We start from the raw sequence: 22,587 nt of genomic DNA on the forward strand, positions 1-22,587 counted from the left end.
ATTGCTGATTGTTTCAACTACACCACAGCACTCTGGAAAGCACCTTCCAAGTATGATTGTAATGCTTTGCAATTGTGAGATGCGCTATCATGCCATTTTCAACATTAGTTTTCCCAGACTCATCCACATTGTTCACTTTAGCTGAGTTCACTCACTTTTAACGCTGTTTTACTCCATTATGTGAATACATGGGTTATTTATTTATTTGTCCGTCGATGGATATTTGAATCATTTCCCTTTTTGAAGTTATACCCTGTGCTGCAATGCACTTTTCTGTACATATCTCCCAGTGGACAGGTGTCAGAGTTTCTGTGGGGTAAATATTTAGTAGCAGAATTACTGAATCACAAGGTTTGTGTATGCTTAACTTCATTAGAAGTGTTTGTTTTCCAAAGTGTTTATATCAACTTACATAACACATCATATTATACTTTTAAAACATTAAAAAAAAACTAACCAATAGGTCATTTTCAAATATACTTATATCAGATAAAAAAGTGAAAGAAGGAACTCTAATAATAAAATTCATAATAGTATTTTTTAGGAAAGAGCAAAGACAATGAAATGGGGAATATTCACAATCTAAAGTCACAAATAGCCTCAATGTATCGGTAATGTTCTCGGGGTTTTAAGGTTGCCAGTGGATTCCAGGGTCTTTACATATATGTTAAATGTATTCTTTTATATGCTTCAATATTTACATACTTTTATACCTCAGTCTGTACAATAATGATCTAAAAAAAAGATTAGGAGTCTTGAGAATTATTGGCAAATACAACTACTTTACATTTTTAATGTATTTATATTTTTATTTTGAGATGGAAATAAAAATAAAAACAATAAAGTTTTAATGTATCATGCCAAATTCTGATAATGTTGAGGGCCCCACAATGATAACTCCCTTTTTATTGACAGGGGTTTAGACCCCTCGATCAAAGTTCACAGAAATTGGGTCTTGAGAAATGAAGGAATGGATTTGGTGATGTTTACTCTAGGGGAATTTATCTTCTAGCTGAATACATCTATCTTGAAAACATTCAAATTAGTTCAGTTATCAAAGACATAAAATGATGACAAATTACTAACCCAGTGGTTCAAAAAAGAAAAATTAAGTCTAGTATCCCAAAAGTACAGTAAATATCAGCATATAATATCAACATATAATATATATATACACACACACACACTTGTACTTACATATTATAGACATTTAAACTATATGTAAAAACTAACATAGCCAAGTAGAAGTTCTAACAAGTTCTTCTACATCTAGTGGCTTGGTCCTGTGCACCCCAGAAGGCTGTCCACTTTAGAGATGACCGGAGCAAGCCTGCAAGAATTGGTATTAAGGAGCACATGGCCCGAACTTGCATAATATTACTCCATTTTGTTTGCAAACCTACATCATTTGGTTATTTTTTCAACCTATTTCTATTACTCTGAAAAAATTAATGTGTCTGTCAGATTTAAAGTTGTTAACACCCAATTAGTTCAACAACTGTATTTGCAAGTGTTATGAATGAGGATGAAAGACACCATCTTCGAATTTGACTTCTGTTCCAGGAAGTCAAAGGAGAAACAAAAACAAAAGCAGAAGACCAAAACAAACAAACAAATAAATAACCTTTGTGTTATTGCATAATTGATTTTTTTTTGCTTTCAAAGTAGATGAAATCAACATCATAAAAGACTTGTCTTCCACCCAGGATTTCTCTTATTAAAGTATACAATTGTGGGTGCATGCCTAGAGGAGTAATAGTTTGTTCCTAACAAAAGAGTCTGGATTCCACAATATGCCTTTTGCCAGAGGCACCGTTCCCCAAAGCACACAGCTAACTGCATCTCCTGCTGTACCTGTAACAATTTAATTGTATAAGTCAGCCTAGTCAAGCATCTCCAGCTCATGACTGGGAGACATGAAATTCATTGTCATTATTGTCCCTGTCATTTCGAATCATTATATCCTGCTGCAGAATTTTCCTCACTTCAGTGCATTTTTACCTCCAGGAGCCAGGGATTATAGCTGAGGTTGGGGTGGGGGCAGGACCGTGAACTACATTTACCTCAGGGGAGCCAGAGATTAAATTGGCTTTGCTCTCTCACGAGCTGAATTCATCTATTTGTATGCTGTTGAGTTTTAGGCTGGAATAAAAATGAATATTCTAGTGAACCCTGGGCTTTAATTCCCCCTTTGAAACATGGATATGACCAACTTTTATTTACATTAGGAAAGCTAATGTAATTTCCTGTAGGTAGCTATTTTCATATGTGCATAAGGAATACTTTAGGACATCCTTGGGTATGAAATAACAGACAGCTCTCTCAGTGCCTTGACTCTCAGAAGCAAGAATTTAAAGCTGTAATTTTGTTCTCTAGTTTCATCTTATAGAAGCTTAATGGCAGTATTTAATGGTTTTAAATATTTAATGATTTTTAATTATATCCCATTTTCTGTGCACTGGATCTGATAACTGGAGCCCGACTAGAATGGCACCAAAGCTCATACTCCAGGAACAGGACTATTAAAGTCAAGTTGACAGAGGAAGACAAAAGAAGTTCCTTAGGAAACTGGCACCCCCTCCAGAGCTAGTCATACGTCCCAGCAGGCCAAGAGACCCAAGCCTGTCATGCCTCAAACGCTTCTTGCCGACTTAGTGGAGTTGGACTAGCCACCAGTCCCCACCGTATCAGGGGCAGGGCTATGGCCAGCGCTTAGCTGAGGGCTTGCAGGACAGCTTATGCCAAGGAACAGGTAGGCGACACCAGGGTTGTGTCTCCATCAGAAAACCAGTGAGTTGACTGTATGTTTTCTCTGACAGAATAGAAGAAGGAAATATAACCTGATCTGTCACTTCCTAGCCCAACTTTCACTTCATATGAATTTTACTGAAAAATTTGACATTTACTTTGCGCTGAAAAAGATGGTAGTTATTCCTCCATATGTGTGAGTTTGTTTTTCAGCAGTTTAACAACAAAATATGGCACTGGATCATACCTATGCCAGGTATATAATAGCCTCTATAATTACTACATTTAAAAGTAGGTGGAATTTATTTTATTGTCCTCACTGACTTTAGCGGAAGAATTAATTCTGCCCTAATCAAATGCAATGGCCATCACTATTTATGTAGGATGAACTATTCTTATGAGTAATTAAGAAAAATACTTTGATCCTCGTCCTTTTTCTACTTCAGAAGGAACATCTTACAGCCTTAACATCTCAGTGTTGAGAAACCTTAAAGTTTCTGTCTCAGTGTTGAGACAACCTGAGACACTGGTCTAAGTCCATGGCAATGTTTACTCGTCTGACTGTATTTTCACACGGTTATAGCTCACTTTTCAAAGTTACTAAAGTAACTGTATAGTGAATTACTAATAAGAATTTTTAGCCAAAATTCTTGTGACATTTAGAAGTACAAGCTACTTACTTGTGCCACTTTTTTACCATAATCAGGATTCTCCCAAGTTGGGAGTTACAAAAATTGTTATTGTTATTTCTGTTCACTTTAAAGTGGTTGATTTTGGGGATCCCTGGTGGCCCAGTGGTTTAGGACCTTTTGGCACAGGTCATGATCCTGGGGTCCTGGGATCGAGTCTCACGTCAGGCTCCCTGCATGGAGCCTGCTTCTCCTTCTGCCTGTGTCTCTGCCTCTCTCACTCTCTCTCACTCTCTCTCTGTGTCTCTCATGAATAAATAAAATCTTTAAAAATAAATAAATAAAATAATAAAGTGGTTGATTTTATGTGAATTTCACCTCTAAATTATTTTTTATTTTTCTAAATCATTTTTAAGTAAAAAAAGAAAAAGTATTTCAAACAGCCCATATGCATTTTGAAATTATTTGGATAACTTATTACATTCTCATAATGGTCATTTATAAAGAATTTTTTTTTTATTGTTAAGAAAGTTTTATCTTATAAATTACAACTTGCAGACCTCAGTGGCAATAGTAAATGTTCAGGTACCTTTTCATCTCTGAAATACTTTGGTGACAGGATGATAATGTTATTATTTTGGTCAAGGGGTAAGGCATTCCTTCCTTTCTCTGAGCACACATTTACCACATCTAGTGCCCTTACTTATCTGCTCCTTCTACCTACTCCCTCATTGATATTTAATTTGCTCATTGCACCACTGAGTAAAACAGGAGTTGCCCCATGGTTGTGAAACCATAACACTATACTTTGTTTCATATTCTTGTTTTGCCTCACCTCAAGCATGACATAGTTGGATGTGTATCATTTCAGAACAAGGATAAAAATATAAGTGTAAACTATATACATATATGCATATATATACATATATATTTCAAATGACTAGAATATAATTATTTTCACCCCTTCAAGACTTAAAGATTTTTACAGTCAACTTTCAAATACCAATTGGAATTTTTTTTTAAATTTTATTTATTTATTCATGAGAGACACACAGAGAGAGACAGAAACACAGGCAGAGGGAGAAGCAGGCTCCCTCTGGGGAGCCTGATGTGAGACCCGATCCCAGGACCCCAGGATCATGACCTGGGCCAAAAGCAGACGCTCAACCACTGAGCCACCCAGGTGCCCTGGAAATTATTTTTAATAACAATGTCTATATTTTTCAATAATCCTTGCTAAACTCATAATTTTCAAACTTATAACAAGGTATGGAAACCAATTTTAAAGAAATTCTTGGGGTACCTGGGTGGCTCAGTCAGATCCCAGAGTCCTGGGATCAAGCCCTGTATCAGGCTCCTTGCTCAATGGGAAATCTCCCTCTGCCCCTACCCCCGCTCATGCTCTTTTTCTAATTCATAAAATCTGTTTTAAAAAATAAATTCTTCTTCTCCTTGCTTCTAATCGGATATTTCTTCTGCACATGTGACATAGATTTCCTTTGGTTTCTCTACGTAGAATCAACAACAATCTATACTTCACAGCAATATCAACCCAACAAAAAACCGGATGCCACAAATTCAGATATGGCATCCACTAACAGCCCTCTCAAGGAGATTCAGATATGCACAAGCTAAAAAATAAAACTAGTTAGTGTTTGCTGCATCATGTGGGAAGGAAAATGACCAAGTATTTGAGAGGATTGATAACAGGAGGAATGAGTAATGTGAGGCAAAGGGCACACACACTTCCTTGTCAGGGTGGGCAGGATGCCATTTGCAGAATGCCTTCTTACTCCTCCTGGACCAAAAACCTCTTTAATATAATCACCCACAAAACTACAATGGATTAGCATTAAAGGTCTGATGCAGAGAAAGCAAAATCACAGTGAAGGTTGTCCTTTAACACAGAGGCTCAATCAGGGGCGCCAAAAAAGTAGTTAAGTGCCCCCCCCGTGGTGCTTAGATGCTGGAAGGTACTGTAAATTGTGAATTTTCTAGCTTTTAATGTTTGTCTAAGACCCTTAACATTTTTCCAATATTGTTGCTCCTAGGACATTTTCTTGAGTTTGTCCCTGTTGCCCTCTCTGTGCACATACATTCTGCATTCATATAGGAAAGCATGACAGACAGCTAAATTGATTCAGAAATCTAAGACTGAGAAGAAGAAAAAAAGTGGGGTAGCCTTCAGGATATCCCAGAATATGAAGTATAAATATTAAAGTCTCCTGATAAAAAAAAAAAAGAAAAGAAAGAAAAAGAAAAAGAACAGAAAGAACAGAAAAAATTTAAAAAATTCTTCATGCTAAGAGTTTAGAAATCTAACAGGAAATACAAAAGATCACATAATGGATTAAAAAAAAAAACCCACAAAGCTATAGAGCCTAGGCTGTCTCCTTTGTGTCACAAAATTTCTAAGACTTTCTGAACATGTTCAATTATCTGTGTCTACCTATTTATTTTATAAATGGACATCCCTCCCTGGACTATTTTCCAAATCCATATACCCTTTAAAACTACAGTAAAATTTCACAAATGGCTTTTCCTGTTTTGTTTTGTATTACTCTGTGGTCCATCTGGAGATATATTAAGCAGTTAGTTCCTTTAAATAAAAGTGTGTAAAAAAAATAAAAAAAAATAAAAGTGTGTAAAATTATATTGTTCACAACCCCCGTACCCACCCCCACACACAAAGAATGAACATGGAACACATGGCACATGGATATTAGATAATGTTACTGTTAGAAAACATCTAACAACAATAAAATAAGCAATAAAACCTGAGGCTTTGGTTTAACAGATGCAATGTTCATCTACCTTCATCACATAAATTATATGTTCAAGAATTGTGTCCTGTGCAAAATACAAACATGTCAATTTCAGCCCAGGGGGCATTTTTCCCTAGGTTTATAACCCCTTGAAAATAGAGGTTTCATCTAGAAAAACTAACAGATCCTCAGCTGCTTTCAACATTATAATATATTCATAAGGCAAGTATTCACTGGCAAACATATAACAAATTAAATGGCATGTGGGTGGGGTCCAAATTCATAATGATGGAAAATGAACCAAACCAACCATGAGACACAAGTAGAAATGAAAGAAGAAAAAGAATATGCAAAAACAAACAATACTAAAAGCAAAACGCCATAGGTAGTTTTTCAGCTAGTATTAGACGAAATGGTGAGTGTGTGTGCACACGCACACATGTTTGTGTGCTGTAGAAGATCAGCATTAAAATTAAGAATGCAAAACTATCTCATTAAGAACATACTAAAAGGGTCACGAGGAAGAGAAAAGTGTCTTGTAGAAAGAAAATCACATACCGTCATAGTAGACAATTGCTCCTACCAGTTTGTCCTTCTGGAGCATTGGGAAATGCTCAAGGGCTCTCGATTTGCTGAGGACATAACTGCTTTTCAGGCAATTACTTCCTGCAACCAGATCATATAGCTTGATTCCTACCCAGTAGTAAGGTAGCTGCCACCACCTACAGCATAAATAGGGAGAAAGGTTTCTTGAGACACAGAGCAGAACATTATAGAATGCCACTTTAAGTTATAATATACTTTACATTTAAGAAAAGCAAAGTGTATCTAGATGTGTACTTACTGCAAAAGAAACAGGAGGAACTGTGACTGTTTTTGACACCAACTGAGCTGAATTACATAAGTAAATGAATCAGTGAGACTTTACAGGAATCATCCCTAAAGCAGTGCTTTTTGACCTGGCCTCATCTGAGAATTCTCTGGGGATCATCAGCCATAATTACAGATACCTGGGTCTCACATGTCTGGAGACTGCTTTAAGTGGACGAAGGTTGGGGGCCTGGGTGAGGCTAATGTGCACCTAGGGTACAGAGATTCATTGGCTTAAGATGTTCTAAGCAGTCTACAACAAAATATGGACAGAAATGACAAAACCTGTTTCTAAGCACTCACAACTCATGTGGGTAGCAGTTACACAAACCACTGTTTCATATTACCTATATCCCAACTTAAGGCAATTTCATGGACAGCTCCAACAACACCAGGAAAATTGGGTTTTATAATCTATAATCTGACACCTCTAAACCAAACTTTAGTTCTGGTTCATTTGAACATTTAAAATGAACCAAAAGGGTTTAAGCTTCGAATTGGTACATGTTAGGTTCAGATTTTGCAGCAGGATACTTCTCGGCTGTGCATTTTAGCCTGCAAATGACCCTCTTCTGTTCCCCAGTGCAAATGCAGTTGCTCTTCTATAGGCTCTCAGTAAACTGGGGTAAGAAACCACTAAATATAAACACAGAATGCAACCTCCTCAGCCTTCAAGATCTAGTCCTAAGAGGTAGGTCAGAAAAGGGGAATTTTGGAAAAGCCATGCTTTTAAACACAACACAGGCAAACATTTGAAGAGGATTAAAGATTAGGACCAATTAAAAGTACATGAAGAAATACACATTGAGGGACTATTTCCATTAAAACTGTGTTGTTCTATTGACCTCAGTTGAGCAAGTAGCATAAAGATGATATCGAAAGGCTTACTTGTAAATTGGAAGCATTATAGGCAACGGAGCTGATAAATGGGGAGCAATTTCTAGTAGGTTGGCACGTTCATGAAGGGCTTCTTTTACCATCCTATACTGAAAAGCAAAACAGAGAAAATTAGTTTGGCAGTAACAGATCATAATATTTTCAAATGGCAAATAGACACCCTGCCAACTGATTGATACACAGAAACCCTCTACCTCTGAGTGAGGATAGCTCCCTCCTAATCAAATTTCTAATAATACATCATGCTGTCAACCTGAAAGATTTTTTAGAAACCTTAACTGTATTTGCATAGGAGAAAAACATGCTGTCAGAGTTCCCAGGTGTAAGATATTTTCCTGACTGGAGTTACAAGATTATTGTAACAATTTATCTTGCATTCTCTGTATTGTCCGCCCTCTCAGTCCTCTATAATATTTCCCCCTGTAAGAAATAACAGATTGTTCCAATTCATGCTAAATGTCCCCTTCTTGCCTCCACTAACACAGCAGAGATGGTACTTAGGAGTTGCACAGTATTTTATAGTTTACAGAAAGGCTTTCATCTTGACTCCTTTTCCCTTCGTTATGCCTCTCTGAAAAGCCAGCATTACTATTATAACACTAACTTAAAAATGAGAAAACTGAGGTGCATAGAAATTGAATAAATAAGCTGGAACACATCACAAGTCATCGGATTCTAAGTCTAATGCTCTTTTCTTTGCATCCATCACAATGCCGAAGAGACACGGAAGAAAAGAGGACACGTTCGAAACTGACAATGTCAAGTTAGCACTGCTGTGGTTTTCATGTACCAGAAGCAGATAGGGAGTTCAGCTGATTTTTTTTTTTTACCCCTCTGGGAAATGTCATCTTCCACACTGCCTTGGCAGTTTTCAAATGGTGGCAGACTGGACACAATAAAGTGTGACATAAGAAAAGCATGACTCAGATCATCTTTTCCTTAAGAATATGTCAGTGACAATATGAGCGTATGATTGCACTTAGAGTTAAGAGGATCAATTTAACACTTCTGTATTACAACAGAGCCGCCCTCCCCGAAATTGTCTGGAAGTAGCAATTTGTTAGCCATTGGCAAAACAAACAAACAATCACAACTGATAAAAGGCAACATATCCAAAGGTGATTCTGTAAATCTGCTACCTTGATGCGCCTGCATAGAAAAAGCCCCTGATTACCCATAAACGCGAAGCTACAGGAAAGAGCCAGGCACACCTCTCCTGAAAGATATTTCAGCAGAATACACACTAAATAGGTATTTCCAACAGGAAGAAACGTTAAAAGCCATAAAAAAAAAAACTGATTTAATTGGGTAGAAAAAAGCATAGTCGCAATTTTTGTTTAACAACCAGCATACACAATTACCTGCTCAATATCCAACTTCATGATAGCCTTCTGAAGATATCTCACACCACCATGGATCAATTTAGTGCTTCTGCTGCTGGTCCCTGATGAGAAATCATCTCTTTCTACAAGGGCTGTTTTTAGTCCTGTGTAACCAGAAAACCAAATTAACTTCTTAAATTACACAATTTGTATGTAATTCATTAAAGGCACTTCTCCAGGGTAGAGACAATCACAAGAAAAATTACTCTGAACATGGATAAATTTGTATTCAAAGTGCAGTACACTGTCTATATTATAATGAAGAGATTTTAGCCTCTTCCTGGGGGAAAAGTCAAACCAGAACTAGAAGCATATTAAACTGTGAATGCATCACAACTAGAAAATATTACAGTACAATTTCATGGCAGTAACATACTCTGGGGCACCCAGAGGGTCAAAGGAGAGCCTGGCACCCATCCTGACCCATGTAGAGTTAACTCAGTGTGGTTTTGAAGCCTTGTGGAACTCACATTCATCCCTCATTACAAGTCTTTCACCCATTCCAGCCCTTCATTCCCATGAAATGGGGGGGAAAGACCAAAAGCACCAAAAGGGAAGAAGGAAGAGAATAACCTCTGACACTGAGGGGTTCATAGTTTAAGACATGCAAGCATAGTACTATAGAATTACAAAGAAAAATACTAGCCAGAACCAATAGACCCCGTGCAGAGTATCCATGAGTAAAGACAAGACAATATTCTGGGTAAAGATTAAGGTGAGCAGAGATACGTTGGTTCTAGGAGTCTTATCTCTGCCCCTTTCTTTGAGGGTTGCAATAAATCCCGTAGGGATGAAACCAGCTTTGTTTTGTTTTCTTACAGAGTCATCCCTGCTTCTTCAGGCCTGGCTGGGACCAACAGTAAGCACTGCAAGTGTCATACACCCGTTAGAGATGCAAAGTGGATAGCAACACCAAGCCACGAGGCACTGTCACAGCCGGTGTACTCACAGGGGATGAGAGAATGGCAGAGTCAGTTACAATGAGAATATGCAACTAGAACAGTCTGGGCTCACAAAGCCCATATAAGATAATCTGTGCATGTATTCAATTCAGAACCACTTATTACATTTAATACCAAAGGGTCGTTTTTATAACTTTTAACAGTTTAAATATCGTACCCAAATGTCATCATAAAATCAGGGCAATTCCCTTGACTCAAGAGGACAAAATATTTGGAAACCACGGAGGAAAAAGTAGAGAACTTTGATTCAAGGGCAAAACCACTAATGCTCTAACTAACTAGCAAAATAACACAGAAATCACAGGTGCTGTAGCCTCGGGTCACACTTCGGAAGCATTTATGCCAGGCAAGGATCTGTCGAAGTCTCAACTGTGGAAACTCTATCAGATACGCTTAGTAAACTTAGTACTGAATGTATTTGGAAAAAAAAAAAAAAAAAAAAAACAGAAAAATGCGTCGCATATATATATCTATATCTATATCTATATCTATATATCTATCTATATATATTTTTTTTTCTTTTTTCTTTTTTTTTTTTTTTAGAAGGATATTGGGAACCTACAAGGCAGGCCCCGGGCGGGCATTAATTAGGCCGGAGTCGGGCGGACGAGCCGCCGAGCCGCTCCCGCCCAGACACGCGGGGAGACGCGGCAGTTTTACAGGCGCCAGACTGGAAAATACAGAGGACTCCGCTCTTACTCCGGGCTGGGGGGAAACCGGGAGCCCCGCCTAAAACCGCGGACAGGGGCGGGGGGGCCGAGCTCTTGGGATGCTCTGCTCAGCGGCTCCTCCGTCCGAGGAGACGGCTCTCGCGGGCCCGGGGCCCACCTCCCGCGGCACCTGGGAACCCGCGCCTCAGCGAGGCCTGTCAGGCTCCGCGGAGTCCGGGGCTCGGCCCACCAGGCCAGGAGAGGCAGGGCCAAGCACTCGCCACCAACCACCCCCTGCCCATGGCGCCCCCTCCCGGCATGACCCCTCCCTGAGCGCAGGCCCCACCCTGCCGGCTCCTCTCGGCAGGAGGCAGGGGAGGCACCTCTGTCCTGAAGGCCCGGGAGCCTGGACTTCCGCTCCCCTGGCCTCTCTGATTGGCCGACTTCCGCTCCCCTGCCCGCTCTGGTTGGCCGACTTCCGCTCCCCTGGCCTCGCTGGTTGGCCGACTTCCGCTCCGCTGCCCGCTCTGGTTGGCCGACTTCCGCTCCCCTGGCCTCTCTGGTTGGCCGACTTCCGCTCTCCTGGCCTCTCTGGTTGGCCGACTTCCGCTCCGCTGCCAGCTCTGGTTGGCCGACTTCCGCTCCCCTGCCCGCTCTGGTTGGCCGACTTCCGCTCCCCTGGCCTCGCTGGTTGGCCGACTTCCGCTCCCCTGCCCGCTCTGGTTGGCCGACTTCCGCTCCCCTGCCCGCTCTGGTTGGCCGACTTCCGCTCCCCTGCCCGCTCTGGTTGGCCGACTTCCGCTCCCCTGGCCTCGCTGGTTGGCCGACTTCCGCTCCCCTGGCCTCGCTGATTGGCCGACTTCCGCTCCCCTGGCCTCTCTGGTTGGCCGACTTCCGCTCCGCTGCCCGCTCTGGTTGGCCGACTTCCGCTCCCCTGCCCACTCTGGTTGGCCGACTTCCGCTCCGCTGCCCGCTCTGGTTGGCCGACTTCCGCTCCCCGGGCCTCGCTGGTTCGCCGACTTCCGCTCCCCTGCCCGCTCTGGTTGGCCAACTTCCGCTCCCCTGGCCTCTCTGGTTGGCCGACTTCCGCTCCCCTGCCCGCTCTGGTTGGCCGACTTCCGCTCCCCTGGCCTCTCTGGTTGGCCGACTTCCGCTCCCCTGCCCGCTCTGGTTTGCCGACTTCCGCTCCCCTGGCCTCTCTGGTTGGCCGACTTCCGCTCCCCTGCCAGCTCTGGTTGGCCGACTTCCGCTCCCCTGGCCTCGCTGGTTGGCCGACTTCCGCTCCGCTGCCCGCTCTGGTTGGCCGACTTCCGCTCCCCTGGCCTCGCTGGTTGGCCGACTTCCGCTCCGCTGCCCGCTCTGGTTGGCCGACTTCCGCTCCCCGGGCCTCGCTGGTTGGCCGACTTCCGCTCCCCTGCCCGCTCTGGTTGGCCGACTTCCGCTCTCCTGGCCTCTCTGGTTGGCCGACTTCCGCTCCCCTGCCCGCTCTGGTTTGCCGACTTCCGCTCTCCTGGCCTCTCTGGTTGGCCGACTTCCGCTCCCCTGCCAGCTCTGGTTGGCCGACTTCCGCTCCCCTGGCCTCGCTGGTTGGCCGACTTCCGCTCCCCTGGCCTCTCTGGTTGGCCGACTTCCGCTCCCCTGCCCGCTCTGGTTTGCCGACTTCCGCTCTCCTGGCCTCTCTGGTTGGCCGACTTCCGCTCCGCTGCCTGCTCTGGTTGGCCGACTTCCGCTCCCCTGCCCGCTCTGGTTGGCCGACTTCCGCTCCCCTGCCCGCTCTGGTTGGCCGACTTCCGCTCCCCTGGCCTCGCTGGTTGGCCGGGGGGCAGCAGGCTGCCGCGTTTCAGGGCCGCGGACTCGAGGCGGCCCCCAGGCTTCGGGTCACAAGGAGCGAGGCGTGGCCGGGCGGAGGGGAGTCGTGCCCAGGGCGCGGGACTTGCTGGGAGCACGGCCGCCCGCCCCGCTGGGCTGGGTGATGGCTCGCGGTCCACGCCAAGAAGTTGTCGTCGTTTGCTGATGGCACGACTCCCGCGTGAACAAGAACCGCGGGCACAGCTGAAGCTGTCACTGGTACCTGGGCCGGGGGCTGCAGGAAGGGCTGAGTTTAGGGGGCAGCCGCTGGCGGGGGACGAACGCGGGCAAGAGCCAGCACGTAAGCCGCCTGGGGCCCAGCGGCTGAGCACCCGCCCTGACCCAGAGCGTGACCCCGGGGACCTGGGGTCGAGGCCCGAGTCGGGCTCCTGCAGGGAGCCTGCTTCTCCCTCTGCCTGGGTCTCTGCCTCTCTCTCTCTCTTTCTCTCTCTCTCTCTCTCTCTCTCTCGTAAATAAAATCTTAAGCACGAGAAAGGCAAATGCTCGAGATGGCCCAGCTCATTGGGGGGCCACTTGTCACGTTGGGGCTGGGGACGATGTGAAGATCTAGTGGGAGGAAGAGTAAGAGGCAGGTCACAAAGGGCCGTACATCCACATTAGGGAATGTGGACTCTGTCCCACCTGCAGTTGTTTCTCACAAGAAAGTAGGATCAGAGTCTCCTGACAAGGAAAATGCCTCTGAGAACGTGGCTCCAAGTCATGAATTGGTTTGAGTAGCAAATACTTTGTTAGAAAGCACAAGACTTGACATCAATGCTATAGATGCACGATCCTGAACACTGTACTCGGCTACAAGTTATCCATTTTTTTAAGATTTTTACTTTTTATTTTTATTTTATTTTAATTTTTCCAGAAATTCTCAGATATTGTTTTGAGAAACACAAACCCCTATGGGAGTGGAGGATAGGCTGTGGTGGAGAAGAGCTGGAGGCACACCATTTAGGGGATGTGCCATAGGGCAGGAGTAGGGCAATAAAGAGTCCAGCCTCACAAGGCAGTAGATGGTACTGGAGAGTGATGTGAACAGAGAATTTTATGGGCTTATGTTATCAGGAAGGATTTTTTTTTTTTCTTTCCTAAACTGACAGAGTGTGAGGCAGGGAACTACTCTAGGAATTAGCAAGCCATCTCAGGAGGATATTTCAGGATATGTAAGTGAGAGCTAACACTTTAAAGCCTCAAAACTGCTTTTACAAGTATTGGACATTTAAAAAAGTTCTTCACATGTATTTATGTGAGAAACCCTAGTGAATACCAACAAAAGTTAAAATGGGCTTCTCTGTCAAACCAGGCTGTTTTGCTTGTCCTATTATTTCTAGTGTCATATCATCAGCTACCCACCAGAATTTCTGGAGTGAAATGATAACGCTCCTTCCAGAGCAAGAAAACATAAAAATTTAACCTCCAAAGTTATAGCTAAATTGATATACTCAAGCACTATGTAACCTAAAAGTACTACCAAAAGTTTTCAGAACCACACACACACACACAAAAATACCCAGATATTTGAAAAAACATATATTTAAATTTTCAACTGCTATTACACACTAAATAATTTCTCACTTTTATTGAATGAGAACAATGGAACGAGGGAGGAGGAAAGTGATGCAAAATCAAGACATTATTAGATCTGTTTCTCGGGATGACTGGGTGGCTCAGTGGTTGAGCATCTGGCTCAGGGTGTGATCCCCGGGGTCCCAGGATCGAGTCCCACATCAGGCTTCCCGGAGGGAGGCTGCTTCTCCCTCTGCCTGTGTCTCTGCCTCTCTCCGTGTCTCTCATGAATAAATAAATAAAATCTTAAAAAAGAAAAAGATCTGTTTCTCATAAATGTTTTTTAACTGATGAACTGACCACAGCAAAGACAATGAAATTATAAAAAGCCTTATAATCTTGCACAGTTCCATTACCTAATGTGCTCCTTTCTGTTTCACCTTTCAAAACTCCAAAATTTTCCTCCCCTCAAAAATTACTGATCAAAATTCAGAACTCCATTTTCTGATACTTTTAAGTATAAAGCAAGGCAGTGAAAAAAGGGTACTGCTTTACCATCTTAAAGAGAACAAACAGTATTTTTAAGTGACATTTAATACTAACATGTTGTGCTCTTAGATAAAATAATTCAGTTTGAAGGCCGTCAAAATAATGTACCCAAGGCTTCAAGCAACTCCTCCTGGCTGGCTGTGGATCTGAGGAGTTCGGGAAGATCTTCCCTTAGCATAGAAAGAACAGGCTCCCCAGGCGCTGGCAGTGAGGGGCTGGCCTCTCTGTGCATGTACAGTAATTCACCTAAATTAGTCCAAGATTCTATGGTGAATAGCCTTTTTCCCCCCTCTTCTTTTTAGCAGTTGCTTTTCATGGAAAGCAATGAGCTCTGTCACTGCTGAGATGAACCAGAACATTTAGTTATTTAATTAATTTATTTTTATTATTGATTGCTTTTAATAGGTGTTCACAGTAGTAGGAAATTCATGACAGTGGTGAAGTATTAATATTTGGAGTGAAATGACTCTGAAAATCTGAGGTGGAATAACAAGGTTAGCTACAGCGGAAGAATAAAGTCAAATGAGGGATAGGTGGGTGGCTCAGGGCGTTCCTGGGGTCCCGGAATCGAGTCCCGCATCAGGCTCCCCCACAGGGAGCCTGCTTCTCCCTCTGCCTGTGTCTCTGCCTCTCTCTCTAGGTCTCTCATGAATAAACAAATTTAAAAAAAAATCCTTCAAGTCAAATGAAATCTTCCTTTCCATCATCTTCAACCCATCTTCTACCGAGTTCAAACTGTGTCCTGAGCGATGTATGGCAAGGGCCATAGCTTTGCCTTTTTTGGACCTAAGTGAGGACATCTAGGTACCAAGCACTTCCAACTAAACCAATATGTGGCTCAAGACAGTTGAATGAATATGGAGGCATAATTACCTTCTAAGGGGAAGAATGATACGACATTTAACTTTCACAACATGATACAGAACAGAAGTATATTTTAATACCTTTTACTGATTATCTTATTATGCATGAAAACATACTCAATATAATAAATGCAGAGAAGTAAAGAGAACAAAATAAAACTCTCCTGTAATCACACCGCTTAGAGATAACCATAGTTAGTTGACATTTGTGAACATTTAAACGTTCACATTTTTATGCATGGATATAATCACATATGTACATTTTTACAAAAATAGGATCATATGATATATTCCATTTTTTTCATTTAACATTATTTATTGTAAACATCTCTCCATGTCAATACATATTTTTCTATAATCTCATATTTAATGTATGAATAGTATTACACTAAATATTTACAATGATTTATATTCAATTTCCTATTTTTGAACATTTGGGTTATTTCATACCTTCACTATCACAGATAGTACTGTAACATATTTTCATTTAAAATCTTTGCACTTTTAATTATTCCATTAGAATAAATTTTCAGGTATGGCATTATTTAGATATTTTTAAACAGAAAGGAGAGATTAACTCCTGTGAATTACCTAGCAGAGGCACCAAGGTAATCTACAGATCAAAAAATTTAAATACTCTGTACATTAGTACCATAGCATATGTATTAAAGCCACATGCTCCATGAAGGAAAAATGCTGCAGTTTAAGGAAGGGAAAGTTTATCTTTCTGTAGAAAAGCTTTGGGCACTTACCCTTGGATATCAGAAAGCCAATGCCATTAGTAAGACAACGTACTAAGCCAAAGGCTGAACATTTTATATGAAGGATCAATCGCTTAAAAAAATAACTCTTCTACAGCTTGTTAATCCTCGCAGTCTCAATCGTATGTGTTGGCCCAGTTTTTTTCTAACAATGAAGGTTAGCATTTTACAGAATTATATATTGGATTAGTTATTTCATATCTATTACTATTTTTATATTAAGAAACAGATAAACTATTAAAGGAGATGTCACGTTACAGTAGAATGTATCCTTAACACAGTGTGTTCCTTAAGTACACACAGACTATGGAGGCACAAAAATGTATTAAGCTATAACATTAATTTGAATAATATAGTTATGAGGGAAGAAGGGAGTTGCTGTTAGTGCTTCCTCTTTTTACTTTTTTATTATAAAAATTGCTGGTCTTCAAAGAGAGGAAGACTATCCAAACAACTGAGACAGATGAAAGGAGAGACTAATATACTACTGGCTTTCTAGTTACAAAATTCAGATGTAGACAACATTAACAATAGAAATGTCCCATATATATTTCCAGAAACTTTTATGCTTATGATAGTATACAACATGTGTACCATTTTGCTTTAAACACAAATACGATTAAAAAGCTCATTATTCTTCACAACTTGTTTTCCAATTTATAATACATTTTAGCCATTTTTTTCCTGAAAATGCATATAAACCTCTTTTCGATGATGGAATGTACCCAATTTATTAAACCAGGCCTCAGGATTTTGCTATTATATATTGCTGTAAGTAAAATTTAGATCGATATGGCATTATGAGTTCAACTTTGAACTCCTCCTCTTCTGCAAACACAGAGAAAATAATCTCTATGTATATTTAAAGAACAAGGTTGACTCAAAAATAAACACACTTTGGATCAGAAATGCAGCAGAAATTCAGAGTGGAGTAGGGAGGCCAAAAGCCTCCGTCTTGCTGAGCTCTGGGTCTGAAATAGGCAAAAGCATCCAAAAATTCAATTCCTGAAGGGCAAGAGGAATACAAGTCTCCCTTGCAAGGAGAGGTAAGAAAGCTGGACTAAGTACCTGAATTTCTGGTGGAGATGCTTCTGCTGACCACTGTCCGGGGCTGTGGACTATCTGTGGGGACATAACTAGGATATAGGAAGACTGACAGAGCATCACCTAAGCCAAAGCACCATCAGCTGGCTCAGCAATCAATCTGTACAATACCCAATATCAACACAGGGTAAGAGCCTCAATTTGGCTCTGAGAAAAGTCTCTGATGGGACTCAAGAGTGGAAAGGACTCTATGTGTACAATTTAAGGTATGGAAACAGAGTTATATAAACGTGGTTTCTTTTTTTTTTTTTAATTTTTTTTAATTTATTTATGATAGTCACAGAGAGCGAGAGAGAGGCAGAGACACAGGCAGAGGGAGAAGCAGGTTCCATGCACCAGGAGCCCGATGTGGGATTCGATCCTGGGGTCTCCAGTATCGCGCCCTGGGCCAAAGGCAGGCGCCAAACCGCTGCGCCACCCAGGGATCCCCTAAACGTGGTTTCATATGAATGAAAGAAAGGAAGGAAGGAAAAGCAGCAAAATAAAAGATGTAAGGTAAAAAATACAAAATAGATTCATACAGCATCCAAACAAATGGAAATAATTCAAATTCCATTCTTTTTTTTATGCTTAATAGAATCTATCTTTAAATGGATCAGATTCACCTAAAGACAGATTCTAATTGGAATCAAAATAAAAATCTTAATAAAAAAAATAAAGATAGATTCTCTTTATTAAGCATTAAAAAAAAAAAAAAATCCCCTGGCTCCTGGCTGGCTCAGTTGGAAGAGCATGGACTCCTAATCTTAGGGTCACGAGTTCAAGCCCCATGCTGGGTACAGAGATTACTTAAATGAATAAACTTTAAAAAAATACAGAAGAATCTAGCTATCCACTCTTTATCATAGACATACTAAAGAAGGGATATAGAGAAGTTGAAAAATATGAAACAAACCCAGTCTGATAAGTTATAAGTAATTTCCCAGTCTCAAAGGTTTATTATATTTTTGCCACAGATAAATTCTAATTTTTTAAAATCAGATTTAGCAAAATTTCCAAGTGGAAAATGACAGTGTTGGTGTCCTGCTTAAAAATACCATTTTAATACCAAAATACCATTCTTGTTCCATTTTTAAAAAAATATTCACATACATTTTCTTCTAATAGTTTAATGGTGTTTTTTTGTTACATCCTTGGTTCACTTGGAACATGACAAATGGAAGATATATATGTATATATTTATATATATATTCTAACACCACTTATTAAATAACCAATAATGAAGGATTTGAAATACTGCCTTTATCATATTCTAAATTTTATGTACTTAGATTTCTAGGCTCTTTTGTTTCATTTATCTCTATGCTCATTTAGCAAACTATTTTAATAAAATAGCTTTAAAATACACTTTAATATCCGATAGATCTCTGTATCTTTCATCATTACTCTTTTTCAAAATTCATTCCAAAAGGTCTCAGAGGCTTATTTTTCCAGATAAACTTTAGCACAATTTTCCAAGTCCTGCCTCTGGCTATTGTCAAAGACAATCAGTATATTAGTTAAAATTACATTAAATTTCCAACAAATTTTAGTAGGAATTTGCAATCTGGTCTAACTAGTACTGTTCAGCAAACAGCAAACTTTCATCTGTTGCAAGTCCACTGTCCCAAAATAGGATTTTCTCTTCCATCGTGGTGACAGAGGGGTGGAAGTAGAAGAGGTTGAGGGTGTAGGCTCCTAATTCCCAGAATGCACTATTTTCCCAGGCTCTCCCTCTTCTGTACTATTCCTCCACACACCTCCGCCCTTTTATAAACCTTTACTTATGCAGAAAAGTCTTATTGTTCTCTTTCATTTATGTCTGAAAACCTGGAGGCTCTCTATAAGGTTATGACACTTGGCAGAAGCTCACAAAGCTAGTAAATGATGAAGCCAAGACTTGATCCCACTTCATTTTAATTCCATAACCCGTGTCCTTAATCACTGGGCTATACCATGTTAGAGTGCAGGAACTGAGAATTGAGGAAGTACCAGACATAAACCATTCATAAACTAAAAGTATGTATACCCTTTTGGAACAAGAGAACTACAGCTAACATTTCCCTCCTGCAAGAGGCAGTATTCTCTGGAATTTGAATTAAACGCCATAAAGGTTAAATGTTATAAATCTGGTTTTAAACCAAAAAATAGGGTCCTAGGTGATCCCTGATACATAGAGGTAAAGTCACATAAAAAAACAAAATGAACTGAAAAGACACCTTGAAGGACCCTGAGGGGGTGATTATATTTATCAGATTTTCCTCATTCCAGCTCTCACGGGGGGCAGACTGCCTCGAACTGTGCGTCAAGGCTGGGCTCCTGCCCAGAGACTGGACACAGTGTTAAACAGAGAAGCAATTTCTATTGATCCTGGAAACCTGCAGAAGAACGTGATGAGAATTGTGCATATTATGTTTATAAAATCATATTCCCAAATGAAACAAATGAAAATTGATTCCCAAGAAAATGCAGAGGGTAAGAATGCAAATAAATGTTCATTAGGAAGACTTCATGACTTTTTCCTTGCCTTCTACAGTCTTTGTTTATCCATTACCAAAATTGCATTTGGGCATAGTATTTCATCAAAAAGCTTGTGCAAACATTTCTATACAAGCCCTTTAACATCTAGTGGTTCCCCCAAAACTTTGATGTCCTGAAAAATCTAATTATTACTGGTAACTTTAAAAGATCACAGTAATTTATTTTTGTCAAATGTGACTAAAGATTAATGGATACAATCAGGAATAATTTGGTAAAAACATATCAAACGCAGAGAAAGCAAAATTTGTTGTTAAGTGAAGCATCAAATATAATAAAAGAGCAAATTCCATGAATGAACAGCAACAGTGCACAATTCATTAACCAAATGCCCATGATTATTTCACACTTCAGAGGGCTACTGATATGATCAGAAATTGTAGTAAAAGGATAAATACAGATTAACTTCAGCATCTCTATACATTTTAATTATAAATCCTACCCCCCAAGGGATACCAGTGTAATAAAAGAAGTACAAACTGAGGTTTATCCAACCCTTTTATAAGGCATATTCTGCAGACAAAACTCCATATACATAAAAAGACATTCAGCCAATTGTTACGAACTGGTCAACAGCCAGTCTCTGGAAACTCCTGTCTTCCCAAAGCCATCATCACCAGCGTACCATCATCACCATCACTATCCTCATATGACTTTGATCATGGGCTCACACACCAGTTAATGTCCTGCTCACTGCCCAAAGGAAAGAAAAATGCACTTGTTCAGCAATGACTAACAAACTACAATCTCCTGGAGGACAAAACGACATCTTATTAATCTACTTCTCAGAGCTAGATCAGTGCTTGACTCACAAACAGTTTTGCTTTAAAACAGGAAAAACAAAACAAAACAAAACCAAAGCCAAACAAACAAAAAACTTGAAACTTAAAGAATCATTAACAAGAACATCCTTGGGATGAATTCTTCAGCCATTTAAAAGAATGAATACCTTATACCTGTAAAGATGGTTAAATATACAGTTATTTGAGAGTAACACGCTGCAAAGTAATGACTACAGTATGATCTCGCCTACGTTTTGAAAAAGATATAAATCTAGAAAGTGAGACTTTTTAAAAGGAGAAAAGGAAGAAAAGGCACAAAAGAATATTGGTTGCCTTATTATCATTGCACTCAATCCTGCAACCTACCCTAGTTTTTTGAAGGAAGCCGGCTCTCTAATGCCCCTCAACTCCCCCAATCAGTTCTAGGTTTCCATTTAAACAAAGCCCTCTGCCTTCAAAGAATCCTCTCTCATTTTCTCCTTCTATCACTGATATCCAGTCAGTTCTCCATTCTGCATTCTACCCACTGTGTATTTTCTGCCTCCGCTCTGAGCAATACTGGGGAAACACACACACACACACACACACACACACACACACACACCCTTCATAGAAAACAAACTTACATTTTCTAACCACAGCAAAGTAACTCCCTATCACATTTTCCATAGGGTGGTTCTAAATCTTTTCTACATGGAAGTCCCCTACCCCTATCCATAAGGAGAACATCTCTTTGTTTTTGTGTGTATAAGAATAGGCCGTACTCACACACCCTTTGTTTTTGTCTCTGAGAGATGTCCCTTATTTCCCTGCCAAACCTAAGATACATCTTTGATATGCTTGTTCAACATGCTGCCTTCTATTATTTGCATATGAAGATTCTCCTCCTGTACAGGCTCTTTCCTCTACATGCACAGAAATATTCAAATTGTTCCTCTTGAAAGAAAGGAAGAAAGAGAGAAAGGAGGGAGGGAGGGATGCAGGAAGGAAGAAAACAATTGTACATGTTGGCTCCTTTCTTTATATCCTACTACACCATCAAGTTACCTCCTATTTTGTTTGTCCCAGTCCCGCCCCCCGTCCCCCAGCTTCTCTCATATACACTCGATGCTCCAAATGGAAACGTGCTGTCTCCCACACACACTGACTCCATGCGGTTCCTCCTGCATGTTCCCTCAGATGGGAATACTTTCACCAAGCAATGTTTGCCTATGCTAAACATAAACAGTAGCTTTCCCTCTCCTGACAGTTCTCTGCAGATATAATGACCCTCGGCTTTATTGTGTCCATAATGCCCATACATCTTTTGAAGGCACATACTCTCCAACATGCAACTCAGTCTCTCCAGACAAGTAGAACTATGATCACCTTACAGGTGTCAACTATGTCAGTCCAGTGTGTGTTCTCATTAGTATCTTGCATACTGCCATGCATACAACAGGCAGTCAGTGAATATTTGTGGAACTAAAATGAAAGAAGAAAGAAAAGAAAAGAAAAAAGAAAAGAAAGAAAAGAAAAGAAAAAAAAGAAAAGAAAAAAAAGAAAAGAAAAGAAAAGAAAAGAAAAGAAAAGAAAAGAAAAGAAAAGAAAAGAAAAGAAAAAGAAAAGGAAGGGAAGGGAAGGGAAGGGAAGGGAAGGGAAGGGAAGGGAAGGGAAGGGAAGGGAGCTGCTATATATTTCAGTACATAACATAAACATAACCAGAAACACCAAAATATATTTTTCTGAATCCTACTGGGGGAGTG

The 22,587-nt window shown here is 40.7% G+C and overlaps 1 protein-coding gene across 5 annotated transcripts in view; it reads right to left on the bottom strand.

Annotated features, from left to right (window-relative positions):
- GPD2 (glycerol-3-phosphate dehydrogenase 2) overlaps positions 1 to 22,587 on the bottom strand; it is a 140,666-nt gene that overhangs the window by 58,588 nt on the left and 59,491 nt on the right. For 3 of the 5 annotated variants that reach the window (XM_072811166.1, XM_072811164.1, XM_072811165.1), the window contains exons 4-6: positions 9,271 to 9,395; positions 7,901 to 7,998; positions 6,701 to 6,864 (exon numbers count right to left, since the gene is read on the bottom strand). In XM_072811166.1, the coding sequence (XP_072667267.1) occupies positions 6,701 to 6,864; positions 7,901 to 7,998; positions 9,271 to 9,395 (387 nt within the window). Of the gene's footprint in view, positions 1 to 6,700; positions 6,865 to 7,900; positions 7,999 to 9,270; positions 9,396 to 10,110; positions 10,621 to 11,249; positions 11,395 to 22,587 lie in introns of those variants that run through there. The other 2 variants (XM_072811163.1, XM_072811167.1) reach the window with 2 other exon arrangements.

Source organism: Canis lupus, chromosome 34 (assembly GCF_048164855.1).
Source record: "Canis lupus baileyi chromosome 34, mCanLup2.hap1, whole genome shotgun sequence".
In the NCBI taxonomy this organism is placed as follows: Eukaryota; Metazoa; Chordata; class Mammalia; order Carnivora; family Canidae; genus Canis; species Canis lupus.